The sequence below is a fragment of the Cheilinus undulatus genome, linkage group 19, assembly GCF_018320785.1.
Source record: "Cheilinus undulatus linkage group 19, ASM1832078v1, whole genome shotgun sequence".
NCBI classification, from domain to species: domain Eukaryota; kingdom Metazoa; phylum Chordata; class Actinopteri; order Labriformes; family Labridae; genus Cheilinus; species Cheilinus undulatus.
The window spans coordinates 42,190,352-42,208,088 of NC_054883.1; the positions used below are offsets into that span (position 1 = coordinate 42,190,352).

Consider the following 17,737-nt stretch of genomic DNA (forward strand, 5'->3'; position numbering starts at 1 on the left):
AGATAAGAGGGTAGGGGACAGTCGGTCAAGTCAAACTGTTCATATCATTTACAGTGATTAACAAAGGTATTAGACCACCACCCAAAGTCAGGTTTCTGCCACAGCTGCCCTAAATTAACAGCATTGGTAATTACCAAAATCATTTCTGATGTTTCTGCAATGGTTAATACACCAATATGTAGAAGCTCTTTAACCCAAATGATATTTTTAATGCTAAAATAGAATTATTATTGTTATTCATGAATTTTCACATTTACTGATTTACAAAAAAAACGGAAAAATAGTAAAGCACATGAATATTTCTGATGAATATGTCAGATTATAGTTATTTACTGTCATTCCTGAACAGAAAAATGAGTTTTAGTGGTTGAATGTTATGCTTGATTCATTTCTGACTTCTCAGAGAAGCCCAGTGAGCCGGCTCAAATTTGGGTGAATTCAGTTTGAAATTCCTCATTCCTGTTCAAAATGGTAAAACGTGGAGAGCTGACTGGAAATGAAAGAGTCCACATTAAAGCACTTCATGATGCTGGATAGTCTCTGAGACAGAGATGACAGGTGCTCTAATACATTTGTTAAGGACTGTATGTAGGACTAATAATAATCACCTTCTAACAATAAAGTGGCTGTTCATTTGTTAATAGTTGATGTCTGAGTGGTCTTAACCTTGAACTTCATGACTATATTTACCATCCATTAGCTGACTGTGATTGTTAAATGTGGATTATTATAGGTTTTTCTACAGCTGTGTACCTCCATGGCTTTGGGTGGAGATGCCAGGTGAGGGGCAGGTGTTATTATGACTTATTTTGATCTCACAAGGAGCTCAAATTCTAAATTTCAGACTTCAGGACTTGACTACTTTGTTCCTCACGAGCCACTGTGGCTTGCAGTGCATTTCTTTTTGGGAAAAACTGCCCCCTTTGCATTCTCATTGCATCAAGCATCTACCTCTGTAACACAGTGTTCATTAACACTGACAGCCAAGCACAACTAGAGTCAAGCAAGGATGTGTTATAAATAAAGTCAACTGGCCATGGCTCAAATCCACCTGCAGTCAGCTGGTGTTAACGTCGAGTCCTGCATAGATAATAAAGAAAGGACGAAGACGGCTTATTTCACATTTCATGGGTTGGTAGGTAGATGCTAAAAACGGAAAGTCGGGTTCTTAATGACTCTTTACAGCTAACTCGCTGTTAACAGGATAAATTGGTCAGTTTATGTTTTTTTTCCCCCAAAGAAGCAAATGCTAAGAAAAACCAGAAAACCAGTGATGTTATAGGGTCGTTTATTTGCAGTTAGGCTACAATTCTTTGGCTATAGAGGGACAAACACTAACCCACAAGCCATCATTCACATTTGACCTTTCACATGTGGTTCAGTTCACTTTGAGTTTTTGTTTAATTAGTGGTCATCTGAACGAGTCTCAGCTGCCTCATAGAGAAACAAAATGACTTCAGACTGTCAGGATTTTAGATTCCTACAGACTTCTTCACATTTGTACTCTCTGGCCAACCTACAACAGTAAACTAAATAACATTATATATTAAACTCTCTACTGTATTAGTAGTAAAAAAAAGTAGAACAAGGTGAGGTGTGTTTGGATTTGTCAAGTTTTTGTCGAGGATAAAAATACAACCTAAGTTAAAGATAAAATATATATTCTTAGTTTTCAAAGAAAACCTGGGAGGGATGTTCATCCGATCCTTTAAAATAACATTTCATATCCTTCATAATCAAACGTTTATTCCTTCAGTTCAAACTTTCATTTTTTGCATCTTCAAGCTTCATATGGTGGGATTGCATTCGTTTCAACAGCAGTTAAAGGCAACAGTCGCTAAGTTTAAAGCATGGAGGGGGAAGGACAGCAGCTCAGGACTAAAAATTAAACACAAATACGACATAAGTGGATTGAATACAGCGTAATACTTCTAACTGATTATCATGTAACACTTTAAAGTACTTATTAAATGCAGCAGCAGGTTTTAGCTTTAGTATCAAATCTGAGTCAGTGTTTTTCCTTGTTGCTTGTTTGTCGTGCCTAAAAATGGATTTGTGACAGTTTAAACACTGGTTAACCTGTTAAAAACTGACTAAGAAATGGGCAAGGTTTGACAAAGACTGTACTTTTTAACCCCATTTAAATGATGCATTAACAGGGATTAGTGTCCATTTTGGGCATTTGGATACCAAGTTAATGCTTTGTGTGAACGTACCTCAATGCATTCAGACAACAGTGTGACATCTATTAACTTAGTCTGAATATGGAGGTGTTTTTGGATGCCTGCATTTGGACTGGACTGGCTGATTACACACAACACGTAGCAGCAGGCATTAAAGACATCAGCTGATGTAATCTGCAGTTTCCCACTAAAAGAGGGGCTTTATCGATATCTGCCTAGTCTTGTGTTGTGATGGGATTTTCAGCTCTTTTTAGAGATCTGGATTATTTGTCTCAGCTCGGGAGCTGATCCTTTGGGTACCAAACACTTGGTAGTAATACCGGAGCTGTTAATGCATAGAGTGGATGCAGATACTGAATCTAAATGCCCAAAACAGATCAGTAATGCATGCTATAAACAACCTTTTAAAGATAAATAATATATCCAGTTCAATGCCGACTTTATAATTAATGCCTGTTAAAAAGTTAAAAACTGGAGCCACCTTCATTTACATTAACTTAGTTCTGACGAGACATGAGCCACTTCCACCCTCCTGCTCCCTGCATAATGTCACACAGAGGGACAGAGTAGTATTGGTTAGTGAGACAGAAAACAGCTGCGCTCTCAGTAAAATATATTCTGCCGTCTCTGCACCCATATCACTTGGATTAAATCTCAGTGGCAGATGGCGAGGAGGAGACGTTTAAAGTCGCCGCTGCACTCGTCCCTCAGGGCGTCCTTCAGGGACACGTCGTATTTCTCCAGGTACATGTCTTTGATGGTCTCCAAATCATACTGTTAACAAAACAGAGAGAAGGAGGATGATGTCAACACTTCAGGCAGAGTGTGGAGATGATAGTTATAAAGTCGGGTAGCCTGAAAACTTAACAAGGTTCAAAGATCATAAACTTCTGTTGTTTAAATGGTTACAGAAAATGTGAACTAGTTTTGAGCAAATCTTCTCCTTTATTCTCTGATCATTCCAAATATCTGAGCTCTGCATCTTTGCATTTTATATGTTATGTGTTGCACTGAAGAAAAGTTGTTCTTTTTACATATCTAGATTTTTTAAATCAGGAAAGTACACGAGTGAAACTAGATTTTCCTTAAAGGATGACTGTTTTATCCGCCATATATGAGTGCAATTAAAACTTTGGATGAAGAGGCAATCTTGCTAATGTGTCAACTTTCGAGCAACCAAAACACAACTTTACAAAAATTGCTGCATTCTTGTAATATAATAAACAATATTAGGCAAAATTAAACTTAATTGTACGATTTCTAATGGATAAAATTGACAATACAAAGTCAAATTTCAGTTGGAAAAATGTCACGTTTACATAAGTTGAATTCTGTTGCTAAATATCTGACGTTATTGAATTTTGGACACCATCTTGGCCATCACTGAGATAAAACGTCCAAGTATGATATGTTTGAAAATAAGAGCAGATTTAACAGTAGCCAAGCCACATGTCAACAGAAATCTCCCACTAAAGGGTTAATTAAGTTTAAAGTCACAGTCTTCAGTCTTTTTGTATGACTCCATCTCTCCTTAGTGAAATAAAGCAAAGATTCAAACAGATTTTAGTTTTCCTGGTTCTGATTTACAACCTTATCTCGCCATAAAAAAGAAAATGAGATGCTGTTTTGGGAAATTTGGCTCCACCTACTGATGTGTTAGTGAACGTACCTCAGAGCGGCACACGATGATCCGGATCAGGGTGTCCTCGTCCGTACCCACTCCTTGCAACGCTTTGTTCAGGCGTCTGGCGAAGTAGAGCTGTGGGTTCTTTGCGACCCTCACTGAGGACAGGAAACAAAAGCTTTCTATTCCTTTGTCCAATAATTGACTATAACCAGCGTTTCAGTGCAGTCAGCTGCTGGTATTTCTTAAAACAGAAAAAAACTCTGTTGTCCAATTTTGGATAAAAGGCAGAAATTTGTCTTTGACTTCTATGTGCAAATATCCAGAGGAGACATTTCATACATTTTTCATCTTTTACCACAGTAAACACTGCGGTCTAAGTGAGACAACTGTGCTGTAAAATGGTAAAAATATCATTTAGATCAAGAACCAGAGGACGCTGTAAGTCAGCTGATCACAGCATTGTACAGAACGTTTGGTTTTGGTTAATCTCATATCAGTTTATATTGTCATAAATGTCATTATGCATTGGTGTTTATGGTCTGTGTATTTTCTGCCAGATCCATTTCCTGCGTGAAAACAGACTCAAAAATCAGGTTAAACTCTCGTTACTCTGTTTTTAACAGAAAACAGAAAAATAAGCCATTTCCTTGTTTCTTCATTTTCGACAAAAATGGAAACTTTTAACGAAAAACTTCAGTAAAAGGAAATCATGTGACCCGCTGGGAAAGGTGAGCATTTCAAAATAAAAGCCCTCCTGTTGGCTCTATACAGCGTAATAAAAATAATGTCCATGGTAAAAGTGCTGGTGATTTAAAAGACTATTAATATTAGAAAGAAAATAAATTCATATGAATAAATGAGCCTGGACTGCTTGAGGTATCTATCCATGTACACAGCAGGAGTCAGGTTTTCGATTTATGAATGTAATGTTTGGTTGACAGGTTTATTTATAGGGGCGTCTACACAAAAAATAAGGGAATTAATCAATAAATAACCAGGGCAATAAACAAACCAAACAATCAGTCTAATAGGTAAAAGTTGGCTTAAATGGAGGCTCTTATTTTAAAATGCTCACCTTTCCATTTCCTCAAGTATTTCATTAAAACAAGAAACCAAAAAATAGATTTGAAAAAAATGACCCCTTTATTTAAATCATGTTATTTGATTTTCCATTTTACTGACCAAAATGAAAAAAAAAAAAAACGGACTAATGAGAGTTTCTCCTGATTTTTGAGTCTAATTTCAACCAGGAAATGGATCTGCCAGTAAATACACAGACTGTGTGTCCCTGTTATCGCCTTTGGTAACAAAAACACACAAAACCCTCTCAAGATGACATTTATAATCAAATGTGCATAATATCAACAATCTTAAAATTCAAGGACTGATCTCAAATCCATGTTGTCATATCATCAAACACCTTTAAAAATATTATTTATATTTATGTTATATTACTATAATATGATAAAATATAAATGTCCACAGAAATGCTTCAAATTCTACTCGCCAAGTCTGCCCCTCTGAGTTAAAGCTAACTATAGCCGTGTTTCCATCAGGGGGTCCGGTTTGATTCAGTTCGGTCTGGTATGGTTTGGTACACTAAACCCCAAAATAGTTTACGTTTCCAGTCACCCCTACCCTCGCTTGGTGGGCGGGGCTATAAAGGCATGAATCTGAAGTCACAGTCAGCACGAGTCTGCTGGTTCAGCCTCAGAGTTATAGAAAGGATGAGTGACTGAAATCAAAAGCCAAACATACAAAAGCCTTCCCACATATATTCGACCCATTTCCCCTCAAAACCAGTTCCCCAGTAGCGCCCAGGCATAGGCTTTGCCAAACACCCTCATTTTTGATGGAACTATTTGTTCAGTGAGCGTGTGGGTCTGCTCAGTGTTGCTTATAAAGTCAGTAGGAACAGAAAAAAGGGATTTAATTCATTCCATTTACTGTCAAAATCGATCTGTTAGGTAAGGCTACTTTTATCTGCCTGCCTCAGTGGCCACAGAGTTGAGTAAATTCACCTTCACCTGCTGGTGGCTGCACTAATTTCCCACCCTGGTGTGCTGACACGAGAACAGCTGTGTACTTCATGGCTGTGGGTGGAGACTGATGGGTGGTGATACCAGGTGGGGGGGCAGGTGTCAGAGCATGAACTGTCTAGTGTGAACTTGTCATCACTACTTCAGATAAAATAGGTTCATAAACACCGACGTGCTGTTATATAATAATGCCAAACATGCCCCTTAGTCCGCCTTCCCAAGAGCAACTCTGATTGTTTTCTATTTTCACTCCATCTTGATGATTTTCTGTACTTTTTAAATATTTCTAATCCTTTTGAATACCCATTGACTTTATCTCTATACCTAATTTCAAATAAATATATTGTCCTCTAACACAGTGGTTCTCAACCTGGGGGTCAGGACCCCATTGGGGATCGCAAAACACTAAGAGGGGATCGCAAGATGCCTTAAAAAAATGATAATACTTTTGAAATTATTTTTTTCTCACCCAATTTCGTTTCTTTTATTTGCCACTTTTTATCAATTTTGCACAATTTGAACCCTTTTTTGCCACTTTATCCCATTTAAACCCATTTCATCCCTTTTTACCAACATTTTTTTTGCCAATTTTAACTCATTTTTGCCACTCAAAACCCATTTTTATCCATTTTAAACCCTTTACACCACTCTTTACTGCCTGTTTTGCCACTTCTAAACCAGTTCTTTTACTTTCTGTATATTGTTGCCTCTGCTGGTCCATTATTGCCTCTATCAACCCCTTTTTATCACATTTTACACCCATTTTAACCACATTTCACTGTTTGATATGTTCAACCCATTTCTGCCATTTTCTGCCCATTTTATCCATCCCAGTTAACCCATTTTTGCCAGTTTAAAGCATGCTTTCCCACTTTTAAATCACATTTTACCTTTTTTGCCACTTTAAACCTGTTTCTGCCACTTTTTTAACCCCTTCTACAACTTTTTGTGCCTGTTTTTACCACTTCAACGCATTTTTGCCATTTTCTGCCCTTTATGCTACTGCTATCAAATTTATGCCAATTCTAACCCATTTCTACTACCTATAACATCCCATTTAACCACCTTTTCCACCACCTTTTTGGACATTTTTTTTTACTATTTTAATTCTGTTTCGAAGAAAAGAGATGTACATTTTTAAGATGAATATAGTACGGCGCAAATGACTTAAAAAAGTTATCTGTTGCTATGTTCAGAATGGTTATTACTCAGTTTAAGTATAAAATATGGATATGGATATCTAGCTGACTTTATAATGGACCCTGATTTTGCTGTCCTCCATGGACCCCCAGTTTGGCTGGGTCCCAGAAAGCCCTCCCATTTATCCCCCCTAATAGACGGCCTTGTCTCCACATGACTATTCTAGTATGTTCATGGCTGTTCAACCACCTTCAGGTCCAGTGGAGGTCCCCGGTCTCTGGCATCTTTATTTTGGGGGTCACGGGCTGAAAAGCTTGAGAACCACTGCTCTAACATTTTGTTTTTCACTCTTACCAAGAGCTTTGTAGCATTTTTTCAGTGTCCCAGATGTCTCGTTCTCGATTGCATCAAGGATTTCAGTTCCAGAGAGCTGAGGAGAGAAAAATGATGGGTTTATTCTGAGTCCTGGCATGACTTCATGTGGTAAAGGTCCATAATTTCTCCCATATCTCACAAAAGCTACTGGACACTGGAACTAGTAATTCACATGTAAAGAAAGTCAGTGAAACGCAATCAAGCTCCTGTCAAGGATTATGTAAGACAGCAGCCCTGACTAGCTGAGGATGCAGTGTCACTTCACATAAACTGATATGACAGCAGCTATGTACAATGGCACCAGAGCCCACCTGCTCATATATCTTGAATGTGGCCTGGAGCTGCAGGTAATTTCTGGTGGCCAGAATGTAGCTGAATGTGGACTCATCTGTCCCAAAACAACCCTCACCAGCCTGAGAAAAGCATAAATATTGTTGAGGATTAAAGAATGTAGTTATGAGATTATAATGCATGTGTTTAAAAATAGAAACCTCAAACAGGGCGGTAGCATCTGCTTCTGCTAGCTCTTCATCCACGTCGTAGCTTTCGTCCCTGTTGCCCTGGAAGAAAAAGACGAGTAAGACAACTTCTGCTGTGTGAAACTGTATCTGACCTGTTTTACTAATGAGTCTGTCTGGATGGTGTCCAGTGTGTTTATGTGCAGGCCAGGGAGAGTGAGCTCAGTTTCAGAGCAGCAGCAGACAGGATTTTAGTTTCACTAGTGGAGCACTAACCTCTAACAGAGCCATGAGCAGATTTCTGACGTCCCCGCTTGTATCTCCTTCGATATCCGCCTCAAGATCACGTTCATGCACTGACAGAGTAAGACAAAAGGTGTTCAATGACTTAACTTATGAAAATTTACCTTTGAGATCGCTTAGCCAAGACATGACGTAAAAATAAGAAGGTGGAAATCGCAGATGCTGCAAGAATTCTGTTCAAAGTAATTCTGTTGACACATTCAGCTCACCCTAAAATCTTCAGAAGTCAATGACGTTGGTAAAAATAACCAGCTATCAGCGCTGATATCAGTGAACAGGGAGCTGAAGAATGCATTTGATTAGACACCATGTGACTGCACATGTGTACATGACTAAAGGGATAAGAACAGGTCAGTATTTTGTGAATGTGGGTCCAAATGAGTCTCCTATAGCTATTTCCTTTAGAGTTCATCATAGAAGGAAAGTACCCTTCTATAAAATGATACCAGCTGTAAGAAGAGATGACTCTTTGGGGATTATTTTCATTTAAATTGTTCCAGAAAGAGTAAAATCACATATATCTGCATCTCTATCCCATCATGATAGTAACTGTTATCATTACGTCAGTCATGAAGTTCATCTGCACATTAGCTTACCTTGAAAGTAGCATTCCTTGAACATGTGAATATCCTGCAGAAACAATAAAAAGGTAAATTAGAAATGGACTCACTTCATGAATCACTTTCAGTCCGAGAGTGAATCCATTAAACCCTAATTTAAGAATATTAAAAATGTCTTTTCACTCATTGCTTTGAATTGATGACTGACAGCGTTGGTGGCGGTGCAGAGAATCTCCACCAGGACGTCTTCATCGGTGCCCGCTCCCTTCATCGCCTTCCTCAGCTCCTTCACGGCGTAGATGATGGGCGGGTCCAGCATGGCGAGGATGGCTTTCTCAAAGTTCCCTGACAACTCGCTCTTCAACACATCCACCAACTCCTGTCAGAGAAATACTGAACGTTTTAGAAATAAAGTAAAACACAGAGATATTATTGTGCATCTCTGGACTGACTCTCACATCGTCGTATTTGTCGAAGTAGGCCTGTTTGATTTCCTGTCGCTGAAATGAACAGCGGTTGGCGAGGATGTCGATGATAGCCTGCTCGTCAGTTCCTAAAGAACAGAAAACACAAAAATGGATAAAATGCAGCTTTTCAAGCCATGAATTTAAATACTTAGTGTTTATTGATTATTTCCAGCTTACCAAACCCTTTACAGGCTTTACGGATGGCCTTAATGTCAGCGACGACATTGAAATCTTCATAGGGCACAACGGTGGGCTAAAAGAGCAAAGAGTGTAGATGAAACAGCCTTTCCTCTCATTCAGGCCTCATCAAACTGGCCATTGTTTCAGTAAATGAAGTTATGAGAGGGATGCAGGAGCAGCTGGCTGGTGGGGGAGGGGAGGAATGAGGAATTCAAGGCCAGAAGTCTTTAAACAAACTTGGTGGGGGCCGCATGAATTACTGGCAGACACCAAAGAGCCGTCCAGGGGACAGAGGGTCTGAGGAGCTACAATAAACAGGCCTGTATCAACCTCAGAAAGAAGCGTTTAAACGGCGCCCAACAACAATGTGGGCTCAGTGTTTGGTTCTTATGGTGAAGGCTTTTACCAGAAACAGTCCACAAAACAAGCAGCGTTCACCAGCTCTGTGTTTTGTTGTGACCAAGGTTGTGATAGTTAACTAAAACTAAAATTCAAAAATCATTTTAGTGAACTAAAACTAACTAAATAACTAAAACTATAATTCAAAAATCATTTTAGTGAACAAAAACTAACTAAATAACTAAAACTAAAATTCAAAAATCATTTTAGTGAACAAAAACTAACTAAATAACTAAAACTAAAATTCAAAAATCATTGTAGTGAACAAAAACTAACTAAATAACTAAAACTAAAATTCAAAAATCATTTTAGTGAACTAAAACTAACTAAATAACTAAAACTATAATTCAAAAATCATTTTAGTGAACAAAAACTAACTAAATAACTAAAACTAAAATTCAAAAATCATTTTAGTGAACAAAAACTAACTAAATAACTAAAACTAAAATTCAAAAATCATTGTAGTGAACAAAAACTAACTAAATAACTAAAACTAAAATTCAAAAATCATTGTAGTGAACAAAAACTAACTAAATAACTAAAACTAAAATTCAAAAATCATTTTAGTGAACTAAAACTAAATAAATAACTAAAACTATAATTCAAAAATCATTTTAGTGAACAAAAACTAACTAAATAACTAATACTAAAATTCAAAAATCATTTTAGTGAACAAAAACTAAATAAATAACTAAAACTAAAATTCAAAAATCATTTTAGTGAACAAAAACTAACTAAATAACTAAAACTAAAATTCAAAAATCATTTTAGTGAACTAAAACTAAATAAATAACTAAAACTATAATTCAAAAATCATTTTAGTGAACTAAAACAAACTAAATAACTAAAACTAAAATTCAAAAATCATTTTAGTGAACAAAAACTAAATAAATAACTAAAACTAAAATTCAAAAATCATTTTAGTGAACAAAAACTAAATAAATAACTAAAACTAAAATTCAAAAATCATTTTAGTGAACTAAAACTAACTAAATAACTAAAACTATAATTCAAAAATCATTTTAGTGAACTAAAACTAACTAAACAACTAAAACTAATATTCAAAAATCATTTGAGTGAACTAAAACTAACTAAACAACTAAAACTTATATTCAAAAATCATTTTAGTGAACTAAAACTAACTAAACAACTAAAACTAAAATTAAAAAATCATTTGAGTGAACTAAAGGTAACTAAACAACTAAAACAAAAATTCAAAAATCATTTTAGTGAACTAAAACTAACTAAACAACTAAAACTAATATTCAAAAATCATTTGAGTGAACTAAAGGTAACTAAACAACTAAAACAAAAATTCAAAAATCATTTGAGTGCACTAAAACTAACTAAACAACTAAAACTAATATTCAAAAATCATTTGAGTGAACTAAAACTAACTAAACAACTAAAACTAAAATTCAAAAATGTTTTTAGTGAACTAAAACTAACTAAACAACTAAAACTAAAATTCAAAAATGTTTTTAGTGAACTAAAACTAACTAAACAACTAAAACTAATATTCAAAAATTATTTTAGTGAACTAAAACTAACTAAACAACTAAAACAAAAATTCAAAAATCATTTGAGTGAACTAAAACTAACTAAACAACTAAAACTTATATTCAAAAATCATTTTAGTGAACTAAAACTAACTAAACAACTAAAACTAAAATTAAAAAATCATTTGAGTGAACTTAAACTAACTAAACAACTAAAACTTATATTCAAAAATCATTTGAGTGAACTAAAGGTAACTAAACAACTAAAACAAAAATTCAAAAATCATTTGAGTGAACTAAAACTAACTAAACAACTAAAACAACAATCCAAAAATCATTTGAGTGAACTAAAACTAACTAAACAACTAAAACTAAAATTCAAAAATCATTTGAGTGAACTAAAACTAACTAAACAACTAAAACAAAAATTCAAAAATCATTTTAGTGAACTAAAACTAACTAAACAACTAAAACTTATATTCAAAAATCATTTTAGTGAACTAAAACTAACTAAACAACTAAAACTAATATTCAAAAATCATTTGAGTGAACTAAAACTAACTAAACAACTAAAACAAAAATTCAAAAATCATTTTAGTGAACTAAAACTAACTAAACAACTAAAACTAATATTCAAAAATCATTTGAGTGAACTAAAACTAACTAAACAACTAAAACTAATATTCAAAAATCATTTTAGTGAACTAAAACTAACTAAACAACTAAAACTAAAATTCAAAAATCATTTGAGTGAACTAAAACTAACTAAACAACTAAAACTAAAATTCAAAAATCATTTTAGTGAACTAAAACTAACTAAATAACTAAAACTATAATTCAAAAATCATTTTAGTGAACTAAAACTAACTAAATAACTAAAACTATAATTCAAAAATCATTTTAGTGAATTAAAACTAACTAAATAACTAAAACTATAATTCAAAAATCATTTTAGTGAACAAAAACTAAATAAATAACTAAAACTATAATTCAAAAATCATTTTAGTGAACAAAAACTAACTAAATAACTAAAAATAAAATTCAAAAATCATTTTAGTGAACAAAAACTAAATAAATAACTAAAACTATAATTCAAAAATCATTTTAGTGAACAAAAACTAACTAAATAACTAAAACTATAATTCAAAAATCGTTTTAGTGAACTAAAACTAACTAAATAACTAAAACTATAATTCAAAAATCATTTTAGTGAACAAAAACTAACTAAATAACTAAAACTATAATTCAAAAATCATTTTAGTGAACAAAAACTAACTAAATAACTAAAACTATAATTCAAAAATCATTTTAGTGAACTAAAACTAACTAAATAACTAAAACTATAATTCAAAAATCATTTTAGTGAATTAAAACTAACTAAATAACTAAAACTATAATTCAAAAATCATTTTAGTGAACTAAAACTAACTAAATAACTAAAACTATAATTCAAAAATCATTTTAGTGAACAAAAACTAAATAAATAACTAAAACTATAATTCAAAAATCATTTTAGTGAACAAAAACTAACTAAATAACTGAAACTATAATTCAAAAATCATTTTAGTGAACTAAAACTAACTAAATAACTAAAACTATAATTCAAAAATCATTTTAGTGAACAAAAACTAAATAAATAACTAAAACTATAATTCAAAAATCATTTTAGTGAACAAAAACTAACTAAATAACTAAAACTATAATTCAAAAATCATTTTAGTGAACTAAAACTAACTAAATAACTAAAACTATAATTCAAAAATCATTTTAGTGAACTAAAACTAACTAAATAACTAAAACTATAATTCAAAAATCATTTTAGTGAATTAAAACTAACTAAATAACTAAAACTATAATTCAAAAATCATTTTAGTGAATTAAAACTAAATAAATAACTAAAACTATAATTCAAAAATCATTTTAGTGAATTAAAACTAAATAAATAACTAAAACTATAATTCAAAAATCATTTTAGTGAATTAAAACTAACTAAATAACTAAAACTATAATTCAAAAATCATTTTAGTGAACTAAAACTAACTAAATAATAGGGGTGCAATGATACACAAAATTCAAAAAATCGGTTCGACATTTTTGTGATACTAAAAAAATAGAAAACTAAAACTAAAATTCAAAAATGATCTTTACTTGAACTAGAAACTAATAAAATGTAAAATAGACTGATTCAGTGGTCTGTTTTTCACACAGAACTCAAAACCAGACTACAACTCACTAAACTAAAACTGTATAGTCTGCTTACAAAACTAAAATAAAACAAAAATGGAGACAAAATATCCTTAGTTTTAGTCTTTGACACCAGTGTTAATTTTGTCAACAGCCTTTTTTCCATGACTAAAACTAGACTGAGACTAACAAAAATAGATCTGTGATGACTAAAACTAGACTGAGACTAACAAAAATAGATCTGTGATGACTAAAACTAGACTGAGACTAACAAAAATAGATCTGTGATGACTAAAACTAGACTGAGACTAACAAAAATAGATCTGTGATGACTAAAACTAGACTGAGACTAACAATAATAGATCTGTGATGACTAAAACTAGACTGAGACTAACAATAATAGATCTGTGATGACTAAAACTAGACTGAGACTAACAAAAATAGATCTGTGATGACTAAAACTAGACTGAAATGTAACGTAGTTTTCATCAGACATTCTAAATCTGTGATATTTCTCCACTGTGGGTAAATCTGTCTAAAACAACACATCTGTATCTATTCTGCCTCTCAGCTGTAGAAAGCAGGGACCCCAGGTTTGGCAGAGAACACACTACCATGATTTGGTACCAGATTTATGCAAGAAAATAAATGCTTGGACTAAAAGTAAAGACTAAAATGTGACTAAAACTCAAATGCATTTCGTTTGAAGACTAAAACTAAGACTACAATTAAAAACAGCTGCCAAAATTACCACTGTTTGAAACAACCAGTCCGACTGGCAGCTACACCGGAGTCTGGGGAGGGTAAAATGGCCTGGTCTGATTGGTTAAGTCTTCACACAGTGGTAGTTTTATGTCTGGAGTTTTATTCAAACATCATCATTAAGTAAATAAATGAAAGTGAAGAGTGGCCTTATTAAACTTTGTCAATAACTGATTCCTTTAGTGGATCATCATACTGGCAGCACTGAAACATCCGTTAATCAGTTATTAGTGACTCATTTTGTGCCCTCAGTGGAAAGTGTAGATCTGTGACTCAGCCTCCTGTCATAATCATAGTTACACCTTCATTCCCTGGTTAACTATGGTTCACTACTCTTTTCTTACTTGGTAGCCATCAATTTTATTATTATTACATGTTACCTAGTAACTCCATTATCAGTCACTGTAAGTTTTCCACTTTATTTTAATGTGTAATTATTAATGTGTACATTTTTAATATTGAGTGGGAATGTCTCTGCAATTTGGCACATTTTAACATGACGCATTATGAAACAGTTCAAAAGATCTGCTCAAGTTAAACAGTAATTTTCATTGGCGGTAATATTGAAATGTTGTAGTAGAAACTACCCAAATAACTGTTTTTGTTATTTAATCTTATCATGTGTTGATAAAGATTTAAAATAAGATCAAGATTAAACTCTGCCATTACAGGAACATGTAAAAAAACAAAGTAAGAGAATACTATGAAACTCTAGTAAGTGTAGGGACTTAACAATGTGAATGACAAACTAGAGTGGCACATAAAGTAAAGTGACATGGTCCATTTAAAGGTAACCAGTAATGTAAACAGCAGTGGGATAACAGTGAGCATGGAAGGGTTAATGGGAGTAAGATGTTACAGATGGGACATAAGTAGAGAAAGATAAACACGCTGGGGCAGCAAAGCAGAGACGTTTGGCTTTATATTATAATAATTCTATCTTAGATATGAATATTCTCCTTTCCTCCCTTATTTTAAAGTCTGTGGTTAAATATCCAGCCTCCTTGTGTTTTGAAACCCATTCTTCAATAACTTTCCTCAGACTTTAAACTCAGTAGTCTTCCTATTACCAGTCTTCTTTAGAGCTGGTTCTTATTTATATTCAGTAGAAAATACACTCTAGGCGTTTTCTGTTCATTTCTGTCGTTTCAGTTTCAAACTGAGACAGAAATCCGTGAACACCCTGTCCCTGTTTTCATCCACGCAGGCTTGCATAACCCCAGGCTGGTGGAGCGCCCCCCAACACACACCTACACACCCAACACACACCTACACACACACACACACACACACACACCTACACACACACCCCCACACTCATTCATGTGGATCTAACGGAGCTGTGATGAATTCCGCAGGGGAGTGGCTCCTTCCTCTGAACCCACACACGGCTGTCTGTCACACGGTGTCATCTGCGACGTTACACCGGCTCCATTTAAAGGAACCCAGATATTAAAAATCCTCCACCAGGACCCTGTATCTAGTCCAGATCACCCCCACAGGCAGCCCTAACCAACTCTGACGCCATTAGGAGGCATTCTGGGTCTGTCGTAGAGAACTGGGACGAAACCAGATTTAGCATTAACCGCAGAATCTACCCTGCTCCTTCTCATGATCCTGAACCTTTAGCCCGACCTCTCCGAGCTAAAACCAGCTGACAGTCTAGTCCTCCACCATCAGGGGCTAACAGCGGAACCTACCTGGCAGTTCCCCATTCTGGATCTATCCGGCTGTGGTCGGTGGTCTGCTAGAGGAAGTACAGCAGTTTGAGGTCTTTGGTCCTCCGGATCACACTGGCTGCGGCCCACAGCAGCAGAAAGCAGCGTGTGACGTCACCACGGACCGCTGCACCGTCTGGTTAACCGTTTACGTTCACGGTGGCCCTGAGGAGAGTGGAGCACTGATCATCAACAGGCGGCCCGGGGGCCATATCAGGCCCCCCAAAGCGTCCTGTCCGGCCCATTAAATTCAGAAAGGAGGAAAAGGAGATGTTGTGGTGAAGTTCTGATAAACTGGCGCTTCAGCAGCATCCACGCTAATCTCCTCCTCCATCACTGCACCAGCTCTCGCTGCTGCTTGTTTGACTCTGCTGCGCCTGAAAGTACCGCCCCTCGTCTCTGATTGGTCCTGTCGCTTTCTAACTGGCCCAAACGTTCAGATGGGAGCTTTAAGATGGATTCACCAGTGAGAAACAAGGAAACGGCCCCATCATCTGCTTTGCAAGGTTTAAAAGTCTCACAATGAGGCCCATTTTTGAGTTTTGTGTAAAATAATGTCAGTTTTGGCTTTTTTGTTTTGTTCCGATGCACATAAAGGAAATAAACACGTTTATACCAAAAACATTTATAATTGCAACAATTTCTGGGAGAAATGGTGGATTTTCTGGAAAAATTCCAGGGGTGCCAATACTTTGGTCCATGGCTGTAGACGCCTCATTGATGGCTGGCTGTACGTTGACATAGCCGCCATATTGGGAGAGGCAAGTCCGCTACGTCAGGCAATACAAGTCGACGAAGAGTACGTGAACTGTCGGAATAAGCACAAACGATTACATTCATTGATTTAAATGCAAATACCAATACCAAAAACAACAAATGAAGGAGATTTTGAGTAAGAATCTGCATTTTTTTGACCCCAAATTATTCAATTAGCATTTAAATTTCATCTCCACTTTCAGTGTCTTGAAAGAGACACTTAATTTCTAATTTCCAGAAAATTGTCTGTTAACTAGGTAATCATTTAATGTTACTGCTCCTTTTCAAATTTAAAGGCAAGATAGAAATCAGATTAAAAATTAAATCCACATCAAATCCACCATTGAACATATAGATATATTTTTACCCATTTTTAAAGACCTTGAAAAGCCACCCAAACCTCGGCTTGACAAGCTTCTGTAAGGGCTACTGGTCAGTCAATAATAAAACGGCTAAAACCCCATAAAAATCTTTACTGCAACTCAAAATGATCAAACAATCACAACAGAAGCCTCACGTTCCCAGCAACATTTATTACACAAAAACAAAACACACAATATGCAAGACTTTGACAAACAGGAAACTCAGTTTTAGGTCCAGTTAATTTATTTCAAGTCAACAGAAGAGGACACCTTCAAAATGTGGAGAAAACAAAACTAAAATTAAATGAGTTGTAATGAAAGCAGTCTATACATTTGAACGATTTTAAACCAGTCAACAGGTTTGAGAATTTTAATTTTCAGTATTTTGGTTAGAATTTGTTATTTTGAACACCAAATTCTTGAGACTACAGATTCTACCATTGGATTATTAAACACTGGACAAATTAATACAATGTTTCATTGATTATCAAGGTTAAGATTTAGTTTGATCTTGAACAGGTCAATAATTAGTGCTGAAATCTTCAACACTGACAGAACAAGGGAAAGACCAGGAAGTGGACAAGCCGCCATTGCTGTGGTGGAAACCCGTTCTGATATAGAAGTGTGTTTGAGTGAGAGCATGGTGGCAACCAGTTACAGCAGGAGTGTCAAACTCAGTCACAGCAGGGGCCCAAATCTGAGTCTAGGTCTAACCTGAGGGCCTA

General features: G+C 35.0%; 1 protein-coding gene across 1 annotated transcript; it reads right to left on the reverse strand.

Moving 5' to 3' along the window:
• Positions 1-1,271: 1,271 nt before the first annotated feature.
• anxa13 (annexin A13) lies at positions 1,272-16,290 on the reverse strand. The gene is made up of 11 exons (XM_041814487.1): positions 15,877-16,290; positions 9,330-9,405; positions 9,144-9,238; positions 8,894-9,064; positions 8,722-8,755; positions 8,099-8,178; positions 7,856-7,924; positions 7,676-7,777; positions 7,344-7,419; positions 3,853-3,965; positions 1,272-2,957 (listed from the first exon to the last, which is right to left on the reverse strand). Exons 1-11 carry the CDS (start codon positions 15,889-15,891, stop codon positions 2,838-2,840), a joined length of 951 nt encoding a protein of 316 aa, XP_041670421.1. The 5' UTR covers positions 15,892-16,290; the 3' UTR covers positions 1,272-2,837.
• Between the last annotated feature and the right edge of the window lie 1,447 nt (positions 16,291-17,737).